This window comes from Lycium ferocissimum, chromosome 8, assembly GCF_029784015.1.
Source record: "Lycium ferocissimum isolate CSIRO_LF1 chromosome 8, AGI_CSIRO_Lferr_CH_V1, whole genome shotgun sequence".
NCBI classification, from domain to species: Eukaryota; Viridiplantae; Streptophyta; class Magnoliopsida; order Solanales; family Solanaceae; genus Lycium; species Lycium ferocissimum.
In genome coordinates, this window is record NC_081349.1 from 154650 (window position 1) to 170548 (window position 15899).

Below are 15899 nucleotides of genomic sequence, written 5' to 3' on the forward strand. Positions count from 1 at the left end.
GAGTTGATTAGAAGACACAGACCTAAATATGGAACTATCACTAATATATGGGACAAATCAATTCCTTTTAAGTAGTCCTTCATGTGTTGGAGAATTTTCTTTGGTAAAGTACCTTTCAATGAAGGGTTAACAAGGTTTGGCTCTCAGGATGACAATGACTGCATCTGCTGTTTTATGCCAAGAACTGAAACTTTGCAACATGTTTTTGTGGAGAGAGGTGTTGCTGAATATGTTTGGAGGGCCATTGGAAGCCCCTTGGGAATCACACACCATCACCTTCCTATCAGGGGACTTCTCAATGAATGGTGGAACAAGAAATCCAACAATAGAGTACACAAGCTGGTTCTACAAGCTACTCCTATCATTATATGTTGGGAAATTTGGAAATATTGGTCTGCTTGCAAATATGGGGACAACAACATATTTTTATCATTATATAATGGTCACTCAATGTATTTGGAACATCAAAGTCATGGCTTCAATACGTTTCTTAGCATTGACACTAGTGGTAGTTGGGAAAAATTATGTACCATGATTGAAAAACTCAAGCTTGTCATCGATGCATCCCGATTAAATTCGGACTAAACTTTGCCAATGCTACTATTAAAGTCAACACAGATAGGAGCTTCATCAAAACTACCAACAATGTGATCTTTAAGAATAGGTGGGGTGATAAGGAATAATGACAGGGATTTCATATTTGCATTTTCTATCCCAATTCAAGCCAATAGCAGTGCCCAAGTTGAATCTGTTGCTGCTAAATATCGAGTGGATTGGCTCATCCAAAAAGGCACAAGTAATGTGAAGCTCAAACATATCATCAATAATACCTCGAAATGCTTACTGCCACTTATCAAAATCTCGTTGTCAAGGGGAGCTAATCAAGTCTTGACCTATTAGCAAAGATGGCATCCAAGTAGAACCAGACCTTATATCTCTCTCTTTAACCTTCCTAGAGAGGCAAAGGGGTTGATTCAACTTAATAAGTGGCAAACTCCCATCTTTAGAAGAAGATATGAAAAATGTAATTTCTTTGTACTCTTTTTGTTGATGGAAAGGAGATTGTATAGGCTATTCCTTTCCTAGATTGCTTGACAATCTTTTTGTAGACTTGAGGCAAGGTACCATGGTCCCCTCTTGTCAATGTAATTTACTACTAAATTATTACATAGTAGGGGTCCAAGCCAAACCCCCACACCTTAGGCCCACAACCTAATGGTGATGGCTTAAGTGAAAAGAAAAAAAAAGTCATCTGGACGAGCACCTGCGCTTCAAATTTGTATTTTGCAGCTATAAAGTTAGTATTTAAGCTTAAGGTAACGCAAGAGAGCAAGGAAGATAATCCTATATATTTAGCATATTAGAATTGAAGGAAGATTTATGGCAAAATGGAAACAAGAAGTACATATCCTCCTCTTTTTGGACTGTCTTTTACTTCACCAATAGCCATAGTAGGCTACTAGGCTTTAGGGTGGAGCTAGGACTGCTGCATTGTATTACTAATATTTCGCATACGCTAACTATATTTAATGTTGGCTTTTATAAAAGAACTGCCACTTACTCGCATCCTAGACCTAGAGAATCTATGAAAAGTATCTCATAGTACTATAACAAGTTGCTTTCGTACTAACAATAAATAAGTAGATGTCTATGCTCTCTTTTAGAAGAAACAAAATATAATGGTGAAATCGCACAGAAATTATTGTCATAAAAAAGAATATATCATCAGTGAATTTTGTGGTGACAAAGTAGAAATTTGTTCTCCTCTACTAAAGCCATGCCTATCTGATCTCTAAATGTCACAATGTTATTGCTTACTTTTCCTTGTGAAGTTGCTTATCAGTCTAGTAACATTTGTAAAAAAACAAAGAAGAAAACGGCAAACGGCTATTTGATGATTGACATTTAAGAAGTGGTAATCAATGTTAATTGTCATTAGAAAAGTAAACTGAAAGATCGATAGACTTCTGGTCATTGATGCAGTGCCACGAGTTTATGACCAGAAATGAACAACCAAAAGAAAACGGAATTATTTATTCTTGGCCAACTCCTCCTCCTACTACTACTACAACTGCTATTCATCAGAATCTAATATTCAAAAGAACCACTTATTTGGGGAAGACCCGCATCAAGCTTTGGATGTAAAATTGAAGTTGGCACATGTTGTTCGACCAAACAAGAGTGAAGAACTAAAGCCCAACCTTTTGTTAGTAATGTCAAATTGCAAGAGATTGTCCTCGATTTGATGTGCTCCGATGACTATTGAAGTTTTTGGTTTAAATTCAACTCCTCCATCCACAAATCCAAGACAGAGCACATCATTATTTACAGCCACCATAGAATTCGCACCCCAAATAGTCCAAGAAGTAGTAGCATTTTTGCTTCCCAACACCGCTTCAATTGATGTGAACTCCTGTGACTAACACGATACTACTCAAACTCGTTTCTTTTATAACACACTTTAAAAGGAGCAACAGGTTTCACCCTTGGAACCTTAGCAAGCGATTTGACAAATGCCTTGGTAAGAGCATTGTAAATGGAAGTCTCCAATTTCGTGTAAGGGTCAGCTGTGCTGATTTTGGTCCCGCCTTTGCCATCTTTAGTGATCGTCAACAATGAAGTATTTATTGGTACAACATTACCATTTATTTTGATGGATGTCACTCCAATAAAATAGTCCGTTGAAGGCTCACCACCACCTGATGTACTAACAGGGTTTTTAAGAAGTGGGGTGTAAACAAGTCTTTTTGAAACATCCAATCCAGGAAGGAAAACATAAGGACTATCACCAAAGAAGATAACCCCACGAGAAGTTATGGAAGAACTCAAACAAATGGCGAATTTTTGAGGTACACGAAAAGCGCTAGCCAATTAAGTAGGAAATCCTACATAACCGTTTCCAAGTCTGATAATCCCTTTAACACCCTTTGCTAGTCCTTCAAGAAGAGAATTAGGAGCAATACCAAAAACTACTCCATTTCTTTGATAAAAATTTACCAGGATTTGAGCCATCAGTGGATCGAAGTGAAACAATATCTTTAGCAAGTTCACCATCAGCGCTAGTTCGAATATAGGGGTTATAAGAAATATGTGAACAAGTCATATTCTCGCACACTGGTTGAGGAACTAAACAAGATTCAACACAGATACCGGATGAACGTTTACAACTGACTGAACCACAAGGGACAGGTTTATAAGATGAGCTAGTGTATCCCTTTTCACAATCAACCCATAAAAAATGTTGACCAAGATCGACAGTAAGTTTGACTGGCACAAGGGGTTTTCTTTGGCTAATGACAGTGACATATTGTTTAGTGGCTGCATCTTTGGTTACTGGAAGAAGAAAAGCTCGAGGTATCGGAGGTGTTTTGGCTGAGGAGAGGGAAAATAAGAGGAGCATACAAAGAAAGAAGGATAGAGAAGTATATTTTAGAAACCATTGTTACGTTATTGAAAGGTGATAATGATCGACCGAGAATGTGAAGAGCTAGTATCTTGAGTGAGGCTTTAATTTGATTCTTGATGAAGCTGAAAGGGGAAGACGAAAGCTGAAAGAAAGTAGAAATCCTTTTATGGTTCATTTGTTTAAGTATACAAGTTGCCTTGTAAGAATTAAAGGATCGATGACCATTGACTATAATAGATACTGCTTTGCCAGATCATTTCGTCCAAACGAAGAAAGGAAAGGAATGGTAGAAGCATTATCCTATTAATCTGTCATGAAAACCATTGGTGCAGAACCGCAATCGATGGAGTTGTATATTCACATTGATTATATGATACCTTTTGAATTCTCTCCGTTGGTTATTTAATAATCAGATTATTTGAAGAATACAAGACGCATTAGTCAATATAAATAGACAGTGATAGAATTAGCTCTATGTTAGATTATGGAGACCCTAGGTAATGGTAAAATGAGCGCAGCAAACATTAAACGACAAGGCATCGAGAGAAAAAGAAATATCTATGGTTGTTTGGCTTATTAATTTCTGATGTCCCAAAAATAATGACTTGATTAGGAATATGAGGGTAATCCATTTAATTTTTGGTATTTAATTCATTCAGTTATTTTTATTTTTTTAAAATAAATTTTTATACTTAAAAATTACAACAAAAGTAAAATTAGAAATCTAATTGTCTTTATAAAAAATAATATACTGTTTTTTAGTTGTCATAACTAAAAATCGCGGCACTAAACTTATGCCCGCATGCAGAGACGGAGGTCTTGTTCTTTTCAAAATAGCAGCACTGATGGCCGGTACATCAATACTGGTGGCGGTTATCTGGGTTTACTTCCTGAGCAGAAAGAATAAAAAGCCCCTCCTGTCAATATTGTTTAATGTGTTTTATTGATATCTTGGTGAACTTAAAAATTGGTGCATGGCTAACTTTACTACCTTCACGTAGTAGATTAGCAAACTTGTTCTCAAATTTCAACAACTATAAGTTTTAAATTCATAATTTAAAGTGCAATAAAAGTAATGGGGAGAACATAAATATTGAAATTATCAAATTTAAATCATGATTGTACTCTAACTTTTCTGTAGCATAACCAATTTCATCGATATGTAGGTTTATCTTAATTAAAACATGAATTTGGGGAACGATATGAGGGTAAAGATGTTAAATTCACGTTTGAAAATTGAGATGAGAAGTAAACATCACGAATCTCGAAAATGCATACATATGATATGACATATCTGTTCTCTGTATTCAAACTTGTCAAGTTGGTCATGTGCATGATAGAATCCATATTACTGTGACTAGATTAAATTCAAAGTCAACTTGTGATATAGTAGTAAGAAATAAGGAGCCATTATAGAGTTTCACTAAGGTCAACGGGAATAAACAAAAAAATTCAAACAAAGTTGGGTCACATTTTCCACATTTTAATGTTAGAAAAATAAAAAGGGGGAAGCTGCAAACTGGTTATAAATTTGCACATCTATACGTAGAATCCCTCATTGGTCTAATTATAGCATTTGCTTTCTTTCTCTATAGCATGGTGATGTTCAAACTTCCCTTGTCTATGCTCCTCTTATTTCTTCTACTCAATATTTTTTTATGCTCAGCTGAAGTACTATTCCTTCCCGTCACTAAAGACTCATCAACCCTACAATACATTACAGAAGTAGGTCAAAGAACTCCTTTAATCCCCATAAAACTCACAGTGCATCTTGGTGGTCGAAGTTTATGGGTGGATTGTGATAAAGGTTACAATAGCACAACCTATAAACCGGCTCAATGTAATTCGACACAATGCTCTTTTGCAAAGTCTCATGCCTGTGGAGACTGCATATTTAGATCTCAACTGCAGCCTGGATGCAACAACAATACTTGTTACATTTGGGGTGAAAATCCCTTGATTAATACTTATATTGACCGTGCAGAAATTGCTGAGGATGTATTGGCTATCGGTTCTACTCCTGGCGCTCTTGTCACTTGGCCGCGGTTTATGTTCACTTGCCTTATTGATCCCGATTTAATGAGAAACCTCGCGAATGGAGTCATAGGTATTGATTATATTGTGTGAACACCTTATCTTAAAGTTTATTCGTCTTAAATATATACTCCCTCAGTTCCAATTTATTTGGCACAATTTTCTTATTAGTCTGTTTCAAGAAGAATCACACATTTCGAGCAAGGACATCTTTTAATTTCAATTATGTTATGTCTCAACAGGAATTGCAGGTTTTGGACACGAAAGTCCAATTTCCATTCCCAATCAACTTGCTTTAGACCCTAGATTCACCAGGAAGTTTGCTATGTGCTTGAGCTCATCTACAACATCTCGTGGAGTTATCTTCATTGGTTCTGGCCCATATTATGTTTACAATCCTAAGAAGGTCGACATCTCCAAGGATCTTGTCTACACCAAACTAATCACAAACAACAGGGGATTTCTGTTATCTGAAGAGTACTATATCCAAGTTTCATCCATCCGAATCGCGGGGCAAGACGTACCATTAAACAAAACATTGCTTTCCATTAACAAAAAAAATGGAGTTGCTGGGACAAGAATCAGCACAGCGATACCTTTCACAATTTTGCACACTAGCATATACGATGCTGTTAAAACTGCTTTCATCAAGGCGCTTCCGAAGAACGTGTCCCTTGTAGAGCCTCCTACAAAACAATTCGGAGCTTGCTTTAGTTCCAAAAACATTAGAAGCACAAACGTTGGACCAGATGTTCCTGCGATAGATTTTGTCCTGCACAAACCAAGTGCATATTGGAGGATTTATGGAGCAAATTCAGTGGTACAAGTTAGCAAGGATGTTATGTGTTTAGCGTTTGTGGGACAAGACCAAACTTGGGAACCAACGATTGTGATAGGAGGGCATCAATTGGAAGAGAACTTGTTGCTATTTGACCTTCCAAGAAAGAAGATAGGTTTCAGCTCCTCACTCAAGCTTCAAAAAACATCCTGCTCTAAGTATGATAAGACCATTCTAGGGTAATTATCATTCTAGTTTTAGCCCCTTTATTCTATGTAATTTCCTATTTCGTATAATAAATGTCTAGTACTTTTACACAAGTATTAAGCCTGCTATGTTATTTTTGCAAAGGTGCTCCCAATTAGCTCAACTACAAGTCAATTATAAAATTTGACATGATTCTTGTGTTCAACTGCAAAATACAATGGAACTTAAGCAACTTGGCTTTTCTCTTTCTAAAATTACAAGGATAATTAATTTCTCTCTTCCGATAACGATGTTTGGCGTGCACACGCCTAATCATGGGAACTCTGGCCAGCAACATTACAGCGCGTCCTGCAGAAATTCTTGCTCCTCCAATAGGGCTGACCAACACAGGGGAAGTAATTGCTCCCAAACTAGACTGTGCCACAACTATGGTAGCCACGATGAAGCAAAATACTAAAGGAACAAAGCTTGACGATTCAAATGTGAAAGCTAGAGTAACTACTCACAATTGTATGCCTGTTGTAAACTTTGATGCAAGTGACTACTATGGTGTCATGACTGAAGAGTGCAAATACACAATCATTGATAAATTTCTCAAAACTCGACCTAACATAGAGAGAATTCGCTCAATTGTTTTGCTAAAATGGTATCAATTGAAGGAGAGATTAAAGTTGAAGCTTACGATTTTTGTGCTGTCTTTTTTAACCTTTATACTGAGGATAATCGTAAATCTACATGGTGTAAGAGATCTATGGAAATTGATGGTATAACGATGTGGCTTAAAAAATGGTCCCCAGATGATTTTAAACCTGAAGAAGACTCTCCAAATGCACCTATTTAGGTATTATTATTGGGCTTTCCTATTCATTTAGGACCTGTAGGAGTACCATTATATATGGATTTGGATGGTCGAACCAGACAAAAGTATGTCAAAAATAAGTATAGAAGTAGACCTCACTAAACCTAGGTTGCAATCAATTTGGGTTGGCGTGGAAGATGAGGCCTACCCTTTGAAAGGATATGCCCAAAATTAGAGTTCGAGGGTATTGCAGGTATTGCAAGATACTAGGACACTACTTAGCAATGCAAAATGGTGGAAAGAGAAGAAGAAGAAGTGCATGGACAGACTGGGAAAAAAAAAACAGTATGAGGATATCAAAAACAAGGTTGAGGAGCTGAACTCCAATATTAGATACCTCATAATCAATATCAGGAGGAGACACAGAAGGCTAACAGGGTTGGTACATCCAGCAATGATATGAACTGTTTAATTGAGGATTTGAGTCGCAGTAGAGGGACTAGTCTGTTTGGCTTGCGCAGTGGTACATTCCAGAGTTGTTAAGTTAGTTACTTATTTTAGCTTATTTCGTTTCGACCAAGGTATTTCCTTTATTTCTATTTTACATTTCAGTACCCTCTTCAGTTTGGAAGAGGGTTATATATAGCTCATTTGGCATTTGAGTTGATTAACGATTATGAAATATCAACTTAGTTCTTCTTCTTAGATTAATTCTCTTTCAATTCTGCTTTTCATTTTCAGTTTACATCAGTAGTATCAGGGCACTTTCCTGCTTTGTAAGTTATAACAATGGCATGTGAGATTAAGGAAGTTCTGAATCGACTCGATCGCATGGCAATTGAGGTGGCTAACTTCATTGCTCGGCAGAATTAATTAGAATCCATTAATGAGAAGGCCTTTCGCAAGTTGAAGGAGACGATTTCAGCTGGCAAAGCGTGATTAGGGGAAAAGAGGTGCATAATGAACTCGGCAGGGAAGATCTGTACTTTCCTACTGGTGGTCATTATGATCTAACATGTACTGATAATTGAATTATGTGCAGCAGTCAAATTCTACTTCTAATGTCAATAGGACAGTGGAGTTACAGTCTTCGAGTCCTCCACTTTATATGCCTCAAACTGTTGGGAATAAATGTCACGACCTATTTTGCCTAAGTCGTGCGGGCACTTACCTTCCCACCTCGGTAAGCGAACCCTCAACCCAACAATGAATAAATATATAAAAGAATGAAATTAAGCAATGGAATAGAATAAATACGTAAGTCTCCTTTATATATATATATATATATATATATATATATATATATATATATATATATATATATATATATATAAGTAGTAGAAAAGTGTGGAATGACGATAAACACCCCCAAGGTCTAGTCTGAATAACACAAGAGCATCTAAAAGGAAATAATACAATCTGGAATACTAATACATAAAGTGTCTATGTCCCAGAATAGAATAGGACATAAAGATAGAAAGTCTTCAAGCAGCGGACGCCATGCTCACCCTGGAAACTCAAGAGAAAGCTGAAGCGACGATCAGCCACGTGTCACGGAAGTGGATCCGACCTGATACTCTGCATTCATAAAAGAATGCAGCAAGTGCAGGTCAGTACAAACAACAGTACTGGTAGGCATCATCGGCCGACTAAGCATAACTAACACAATTCAGATAATAAAGCAGATAAGCAAATAAAACCAGCAAGTATAAGCCAATACAATCAATTCCAATTATCCGTCATCACCTATGTAAAGCGTCTAATCCAATTGTGCCAAGTCTGAATATATCCAATCCAACCCAACATCACAATACAATACCAAACATCTCAAATCAAGTCATAATGCAATGCCATGCGAATGCGGTGTACACATGTACTCCAGACGGAAATATCGACGTCCCAGTAGCACAACCCAGTGTGACTCGCGAAGTCTAAGTTTCACCCGTCCCGAATCTTTGCCCAACAGACAGACGGGACTCCGAATATTTGTCCATGGGAGGTTCTCACCGACACCACTCTGGGGGACCCGCGGAGTCCATGCACTCACTCAATCCACGATTCCGGAATGAACATCGGACATCGGACTCTCACGTCACTCAAGTAAAAGAGTTTCATCAAGTATCAATTCACTCAATCCACAATTTTAGGACGAACATCGGATATCAGACTCTCACGTCACTCAAGTAAAACTGAGCCCAGCTCATCAAGTATTTCATCAAGTATCATTAATATCTCAACAGTGTATTCGTGCTCAATATTACCAGTACCAACAATGGGTACGCCAACAATATAGCCGAATACAAATACCAACAGTAGGTATGCCAATAGTATAACCGAATCACAAGTACCACAGTGGGTACGCCAACAATATATCCGAGTACAACTACCACAGTGGGTATGCCAACTACATCATAATCAAGATGATAAAGCATAATCTAATATCTACGAACGACTCATGGCATCAAGCCGGCACAATCGAACAATCAAATCACACATAACGGGGTGGCTAGCCCCAACACACAACAGGGCCCAACCTAAGGCGATATCCAACCCGACTTCATACCCGAAGGTTCACATGCTATCTCCAATAATATAATCTAAATATGTGCTTCGCTATACGAAGTCTAACCAAAGGTAAGCCATAACCTACCTGGATGGCCGAACCGCAACACCAACAACTCACTCCTTTGCCTTGCCTTTCCGCTGAACCTCAGAACAAAAGTAGTCTTAGAATAATCGAATTCTAGATTAGAAATCATGAAGAATGATACTAATATTGGTACTATTCAAATTAGGTCAATTCTAGCCCTAGAAATTTCGGGGAAATGGGCCCACAAGTATAGCAAAAACGGAAAATTTAAAGCAAAATATCAAATTAAGCACTAGGTGATCATAACTTGACCACTAATTGTCGATTTAACTCATGGATTGCCTAATTTCTGATTTCAAGCAAAACCCCCAAATTGGGTATAAACCCTAATTTCTTGATTCCGAAATTCAACACTAGGAATGGAAGGTATATGATTAATAAGCTTAGATTCATCAAAATCTAACATAAACATCATCAATTTATCATTACCAAGCCTAGAGAAAGTGTTCATCAAAACTCTCTTCCAACTTTCATCACTAAGGGGTTATTAAAGGGAAGGGGGGAATCTAAGATGATTATGATTTAAGGAAGAGTAAAGGAATAAGCAAGATTTACCTCCAAGAATCTCCTCCAAATATCTCTAAGAATAGTTCCCTCAAGCTCAAATATCGAGATGGGAAATAATGAGGGTCTAAGGGCTTTTAACACTTCATTAATTTAACAAACTGCCCGTCACCCGCTTTAGCGGCACTGGGACCGCCCCAGCGGTGCCGCTTCAGCGGTCACTTGACCGCTTCAGCGGTAATAGAAAAATTCCATTGACCGCTCCAGCGGCAGGGCGACCGCTCCAGCGTCAAGGCTACCGCTCCAGCAGTGCTGGTGCCGCCAAACTGGGCACCAGACACCAGAAAGCTCTCCCAAGTATCACAATTTGATTCGATTTCTGACTGATTCCCGAGGCCATCTGCTCACATTCCATACACATAGCCACACATAAAAACACGCTACGTACGCGCTCGTGGCCTCGAAATTCTCAACAGAGGTCTCGTTGACTGAGTCAACCCCCGATGCCTTAATTCCAATTTCCCAACCTAAGTCCCGAAATGCATCCGAGTGCATTGGGAACCAAACCAAATACACACACAAGTTCTAAACGACCATCCGGACCTCTCGAAATTGACGGAATTCCAAAAAAGGTCCGTTTACCCAAAAGTCAACTTTGGGTCAACCATTTTTCACTTTTAAGCCTATATTTCACAAAAGTTGCCCGAATCCGGTCTAGACACCTTGGGAAGGGTGCCAACGGTCCCCTCGGATAAAAAATGAGCTAATTAATACTCGAGAACGGGCAAAAATGCCGAAAAGACTATAATGACCAAACGGGTCGTTACAATAAACCCACCACAGAAATAATAATCACAGTATTAACAGCAAAACAATAATGTAGCATCGAGATACGTCAATCAAGAAGAATAAAAAGAGCGATAATGATAAAAGATTTTTACGTGCAAGCCCTTCTAAATAAGGGAAAAATCACGGGCTAAGAGGAGCAACTAATATCACTATAGCAAGGATTTTACACTTTGTAGGTATGAGTAAAATATTCCAAAGACCACTACACACTCAAAAGAAATAACACTATCTTGATTTTCCGACCTCACTATAATATCGCTCACACTCTCTATTTTTCCTCACAGACTATGTTTCTTAAACCCTACCTGTGATGCCTCACTCTTCTTTCTCTCTTTGTTGGTGTATAAATGCTCTCCATTTATAGGAGACCAGACTTGACCTCCAAGAACAAAAGAAAGAAAAAAGAAAAAGATCTAAAATTTGTCATCCACAAATTTTGTCTTCGCCAAGTTTATTTATCATCCAAGGAAATTGTCACATGCCAATTGCAACCAAATGGGATAGACCCCATTAATATCCCCCTCGAATCCCATTCACCCGAAGGAGGTAGTACCGAGGTTCTAGTTTGAGTGCATGCCGACATGTTCCTTGCAAAGCTCGAATTTGTCTATTGGTACCACCTTCGTGAACATATCTGAAGGATGCTTAGTTATGGGGATCTTCTTGACTTGCATAGATCCGCTCTCTATCTTTTCCCCAATCTAGTGATATCTCACGTTGATATGCTTCATTCTTACATGGTACATAGAGTTCTTGATCAAGTCTATTGCACTTTGACTGTCATAATAGACCACATACTCCTTCTGATGCAATCCAATCTCTTGAAGGAACCGTTTCAGCTATATCATCTCTTTGCCAGCTTCAATAGCGGCAATATACTCTGCTTCAGTTGTAGAGAGTGCAACACACTTCTTCAAGTTAGACTGCTATGATATAGATCTTCCTAAAAAAGTAAACAAATATCCATTATTGGATTTTCTGTGATCAATATCACCTGCCATATCTAAATCTGTATATCCTGTCAGGACAGGATTTGATACTCCAAAGAATAATTAAGCATTTCCCTGACGTACCCCTAAGATATCTAAGTATCCACTTGACTGCTTCCCAAAGTTCCTTTCTAGGATTTTCAAGAAACCTGCTAACAACACCCACTGCATGAGCAATATCAGGTCTAGTGCATATCATCACATACATTAAGCTTCCGACTGCGGAAAAATAAGGATCTTTTGTCATGCTCTTTTTTTCCTCCTTTGTTGTAGAACACATCCACTTGCTCAACTTCAGATGGCTAGCAAGAGACGTGCTAACGGGTTTAGCAATCTTCATGTTGAAGCGTTCTAGTTAGACGTTCAATGTACTTTGAGATAGCCACAACTTTCTGCTTGTTCTTTCTCGAACAATCTTCATCTTTATAATTTGTTGTCTTTGGGCCCAAGTCTTTCATGTCAAACGACTTGGACAAATCTCTGTTCAACTTGGCAAATAGCTCCTTGTCTTGTTGTCATGACCCAACCAGAGGGTCATGAGGGGCACCCGGAGCTAACTTCTCAAGCACCACAACACGTACATGTATCTCATATGCATACCTGAGTGGGCCATCATGCTAACTCATAAATATCATAAACTGGACACAAGCCCAAAAGATAATATACATACATCATCAAGCTGATCCAAATACACATGCCGGCAAGGCTATCAAAATGATGATACAATAAAACATGGACCGAGAAGGTCATAGAACAGCTAATTGTACATATCTATCTACGAGCCTTTACTGGAGTGCATAACATAATAAAGACGGGACAGGATCTCGCCATACCCATATATACACAAAAAGCGATCATACCAACTGGACTGCAACTCCGGAACAAGTGGAGTGCTCATGTACAACTGCTGAGAAGTCAGCCTATGAATCTGAACCTTCTCCCTGTCTACCTGCGGGGATGAACGCAGCGTCCGCTAACAAAATGACGTCAGTACGAATAATGTACTGAGTATGTAAGGCATGAATAACAACATAATAAAAATATGGAGATAACATAAGATAGGAGAGATCAACCTGTACCTCTGAATGCCTCTTAAGGCGGATGTCATGCATACACTTTTTATATATATATATATATATATATATATATATATATATATATATATATATATATATATATATATATATATACCCGGCCATATAGGCTCGGTGTTAGCATCCTCATCCCGCGTCCAGGGTAACATCATAACATGCCCACTGCAGTGATGTACACATCTACGTGCCTGCCCGACCGACTATAGCGCAACTCGATGTGAGAAAATACATACAGATATATAAAGCATGCATGAGAGCCCAAAGAAAAGCTATGACTTTATCGGAGTGACGTAAGGTCGGTAAACCTCCAATTATCATTATGGAACTATTATCATGGACATATCTCACCTTGAAGGAACAATAATCATATATCAACAACAATAATAAGATCAATAACCATAATATGAGATCAATAACCAATAATCTTGAGATAAGGATCAACAATATCATAAGAACATCAAGAACATATGCTTCTAATATTTCTAAGAGAGGAATCATTACGGACATGCTTTAACTTTGTGTAAGCTTGAAGCAATGGAATCATGCCATAAGAAAGAAAGGGACAGCCTTAACATACCTTATCGTCTCCTTAACTACTTAACGCTTATCCTTCCAAACTTGAAAATCTACATCCAAGATGATTCATACAACAATCAGGCCATAGGATCACTTACACACTCAACTTACCTAGTTAATTAGTTAATGGAATTCTATTTAAAGATTTTCCTATATTATCTACTCCGAACCAATTCCAAAATAGCTCTCGAACATCAATAACATAATCAAGATACTACATGGCAAACATATACAAATCCGTCCGAAACTTCCTTCGAAATCAGTCCATAGGCCAACAACATCAACATATCAAACTACGACCTTTATGCCATGTTTTCCTTTACTTTAAACCATTAAAATCCTCCAAAAACAAATTAATATCAAAGTCAAGATGAAGAACATACCTTATACTTGAAGAACTTCAATTCACACAACTTGCTTCAAGACCAAATTCACCACAACATAAAAAATGATCACTTTTCATGAACTAGTTGAAGATTTGAAGCTTGATTCTATCTTAAAATAGTTTGGGATGTTTATGGATGAGTAGGATGGTTGAGAAAGATCTTGAAGGGTCTAGAAGATATGATTTTGGTGATACATGAACCCAAGGTCATGCCCCTCTTATTTATAATCAAGAAACAAGTCTCCACCGCCTCAATTCGACGTCAGCATCGACGGTACCATCGTTATTCGATGAGCCGTCGAATTGCACAGACAATTTTGTACAGGCCGTATCTGACTATCTTCCACTGTACGTCTCGAATTTTTGATTTGTCAGTTGCATTGGAAAGAAGACTCTCTAAACTTCAATTTACATAGGTTATGCATTCCATAACTCCTCATATTCTATGTAATGACCCGCTAGGTCATTATGGGAGGGTGACTTAGAAAATTAGACCTCCGTTGGGAATTCCGAGGCCGCGAGTGAGTCCGTAGCTTGATTTTATGTGTTTGTGCATGTTTTGTTCGAATCTGTAGGGCCTTGGATTGGTGTTCGGACTTTTTAGGTGAAAACTGGTGTAAAAACCCGAGCTACTGGTTAAAATGGACCGCTACAGTGGGTATGTTGTCATAGCGGTCAGGGGGTCACCGCCGCGGGAGGCGGGACTTTAATAAGGTCCGCCATAGCGGGAGTCTTCCTGCTATAGCGAGACCGCCGGAGCCCGGGGACGTGACCGACATTGCGGTGGCCGACGAGAAGGTAATCCGTGATTTATATTCTTTATTCCGAACCCATTCCCCACATAACACCAAAACAGTTTCCAAGAACTGCTGTGGCGAAAAATTAAGGCTAGGGCTAAAGTGCACTTGAAAGGTAAGTCTCAACCCTTGACTTTGTTAATTCCATCATCATGTTAGAATCCATGACTAGTTAAAGGTCCGTTAATGGTGAATGAAAGGGCTTCAACCCTTGATTAATGAGTGGGTTGTTGATTTTATGGTTACTTAATCATCTAGGAGTATATATTATTGCTTTCTAGGATAAGAACTTGTCTATTAATGGTGGAACTTGTTGATTGAGACCTAAGGTTACATAAAGATGATAGCTTTGGTATAAAAACTGCTTGTAAAAGGGTTAGAATGATTAGAAAACCCATGAACGGGTAGAATATGATTATTGGGGTTGATATTATGATGAATTCATGCTTGGTGATAGTCCACCCATTTGAAAAGGGTAGAAGTAGTTGGGTTCTTTTCCCCAAATTGTTGTATTGTTGGAGTAGATGATTGAATACTCATGTAGCTCTATATTTCTAGACTTTGAACATTTAGAAGCTTTGCGAAAGGGAAAAGCCATCGCGGAGTGATTGCATTGTTCCAGTTTTGTTTTGAGCTAGGTTACAGCCTACTTGAGTTAGACTTTGATTAGTTGAGAGTATATGATACGAAATTGATAGAAGAAGCATGATTAGGGCTTCAGACATAAAGTGTGGTTGGTAATTCCAACAGTTTAATACATATTGATTAATTATATGATGAATTGATATGAAATGATAAAGCAGGAGTTCATATATACTCTTCTTCTTGACT

At 38.2% G+C, this 15899-nt stretch overlaps 1 protein-coding gene and 1 pseudogene across 1 annotated transcript; one reads left to right on the forward strand and one right to left on the reverse strand.

The window, feature by feature from the left end:
- Nucleotides 1-1891: 1891 nt before the first annotated feature.
- On the reverse strand, nucleotides 1892-3418 carry LOC132067092 (probable aspartic proteinase GIP2; annotated as a pseudogene).
- Nucleotides 3419-4943: 1525 nt separating this feature from the next.
- On the forward strand, nucleotides 4944-6568 carry LOC132067113 (probable aspartic proteinase GIP2). Its single transcript, XM_059460240.1, has 2 exons — nucleotides 4944-5513; nucleotides 5683-6568. The coding sequence occupies exons 1-2, from the start codon at nucleotides 5003-5005 to the stop codon at nucleotides 6459-6461; spliced, it is 1290 nt and encodes a 429-aa protein (XP_059316223.1). The 5' UTR covers nucleotides 4944-5002; the 3' UTR covers nucleotides 6462-6568.
- The last annotated feature ends 9331 nt before the right edge of the window (nucleotides 6569-15899 follow it).

Bases quoted from the DNA above. Each gene is read 5' to 3' on its own strand.
- LOC132067113 (XM_059460240.1), top strand. From the start codon at position 5,003: ATGGTGATGTTCAAACTTCCCTTGTCTATGCTCCTCTTATTTCTTCTA. The intron at 5,514-5,682 runs GTATTGATTATA...ATGTCTCAACAG, and splicing joins CCTCGCGAATGGAGTCATAG to GAATTGCAGGTTTTGGACAC.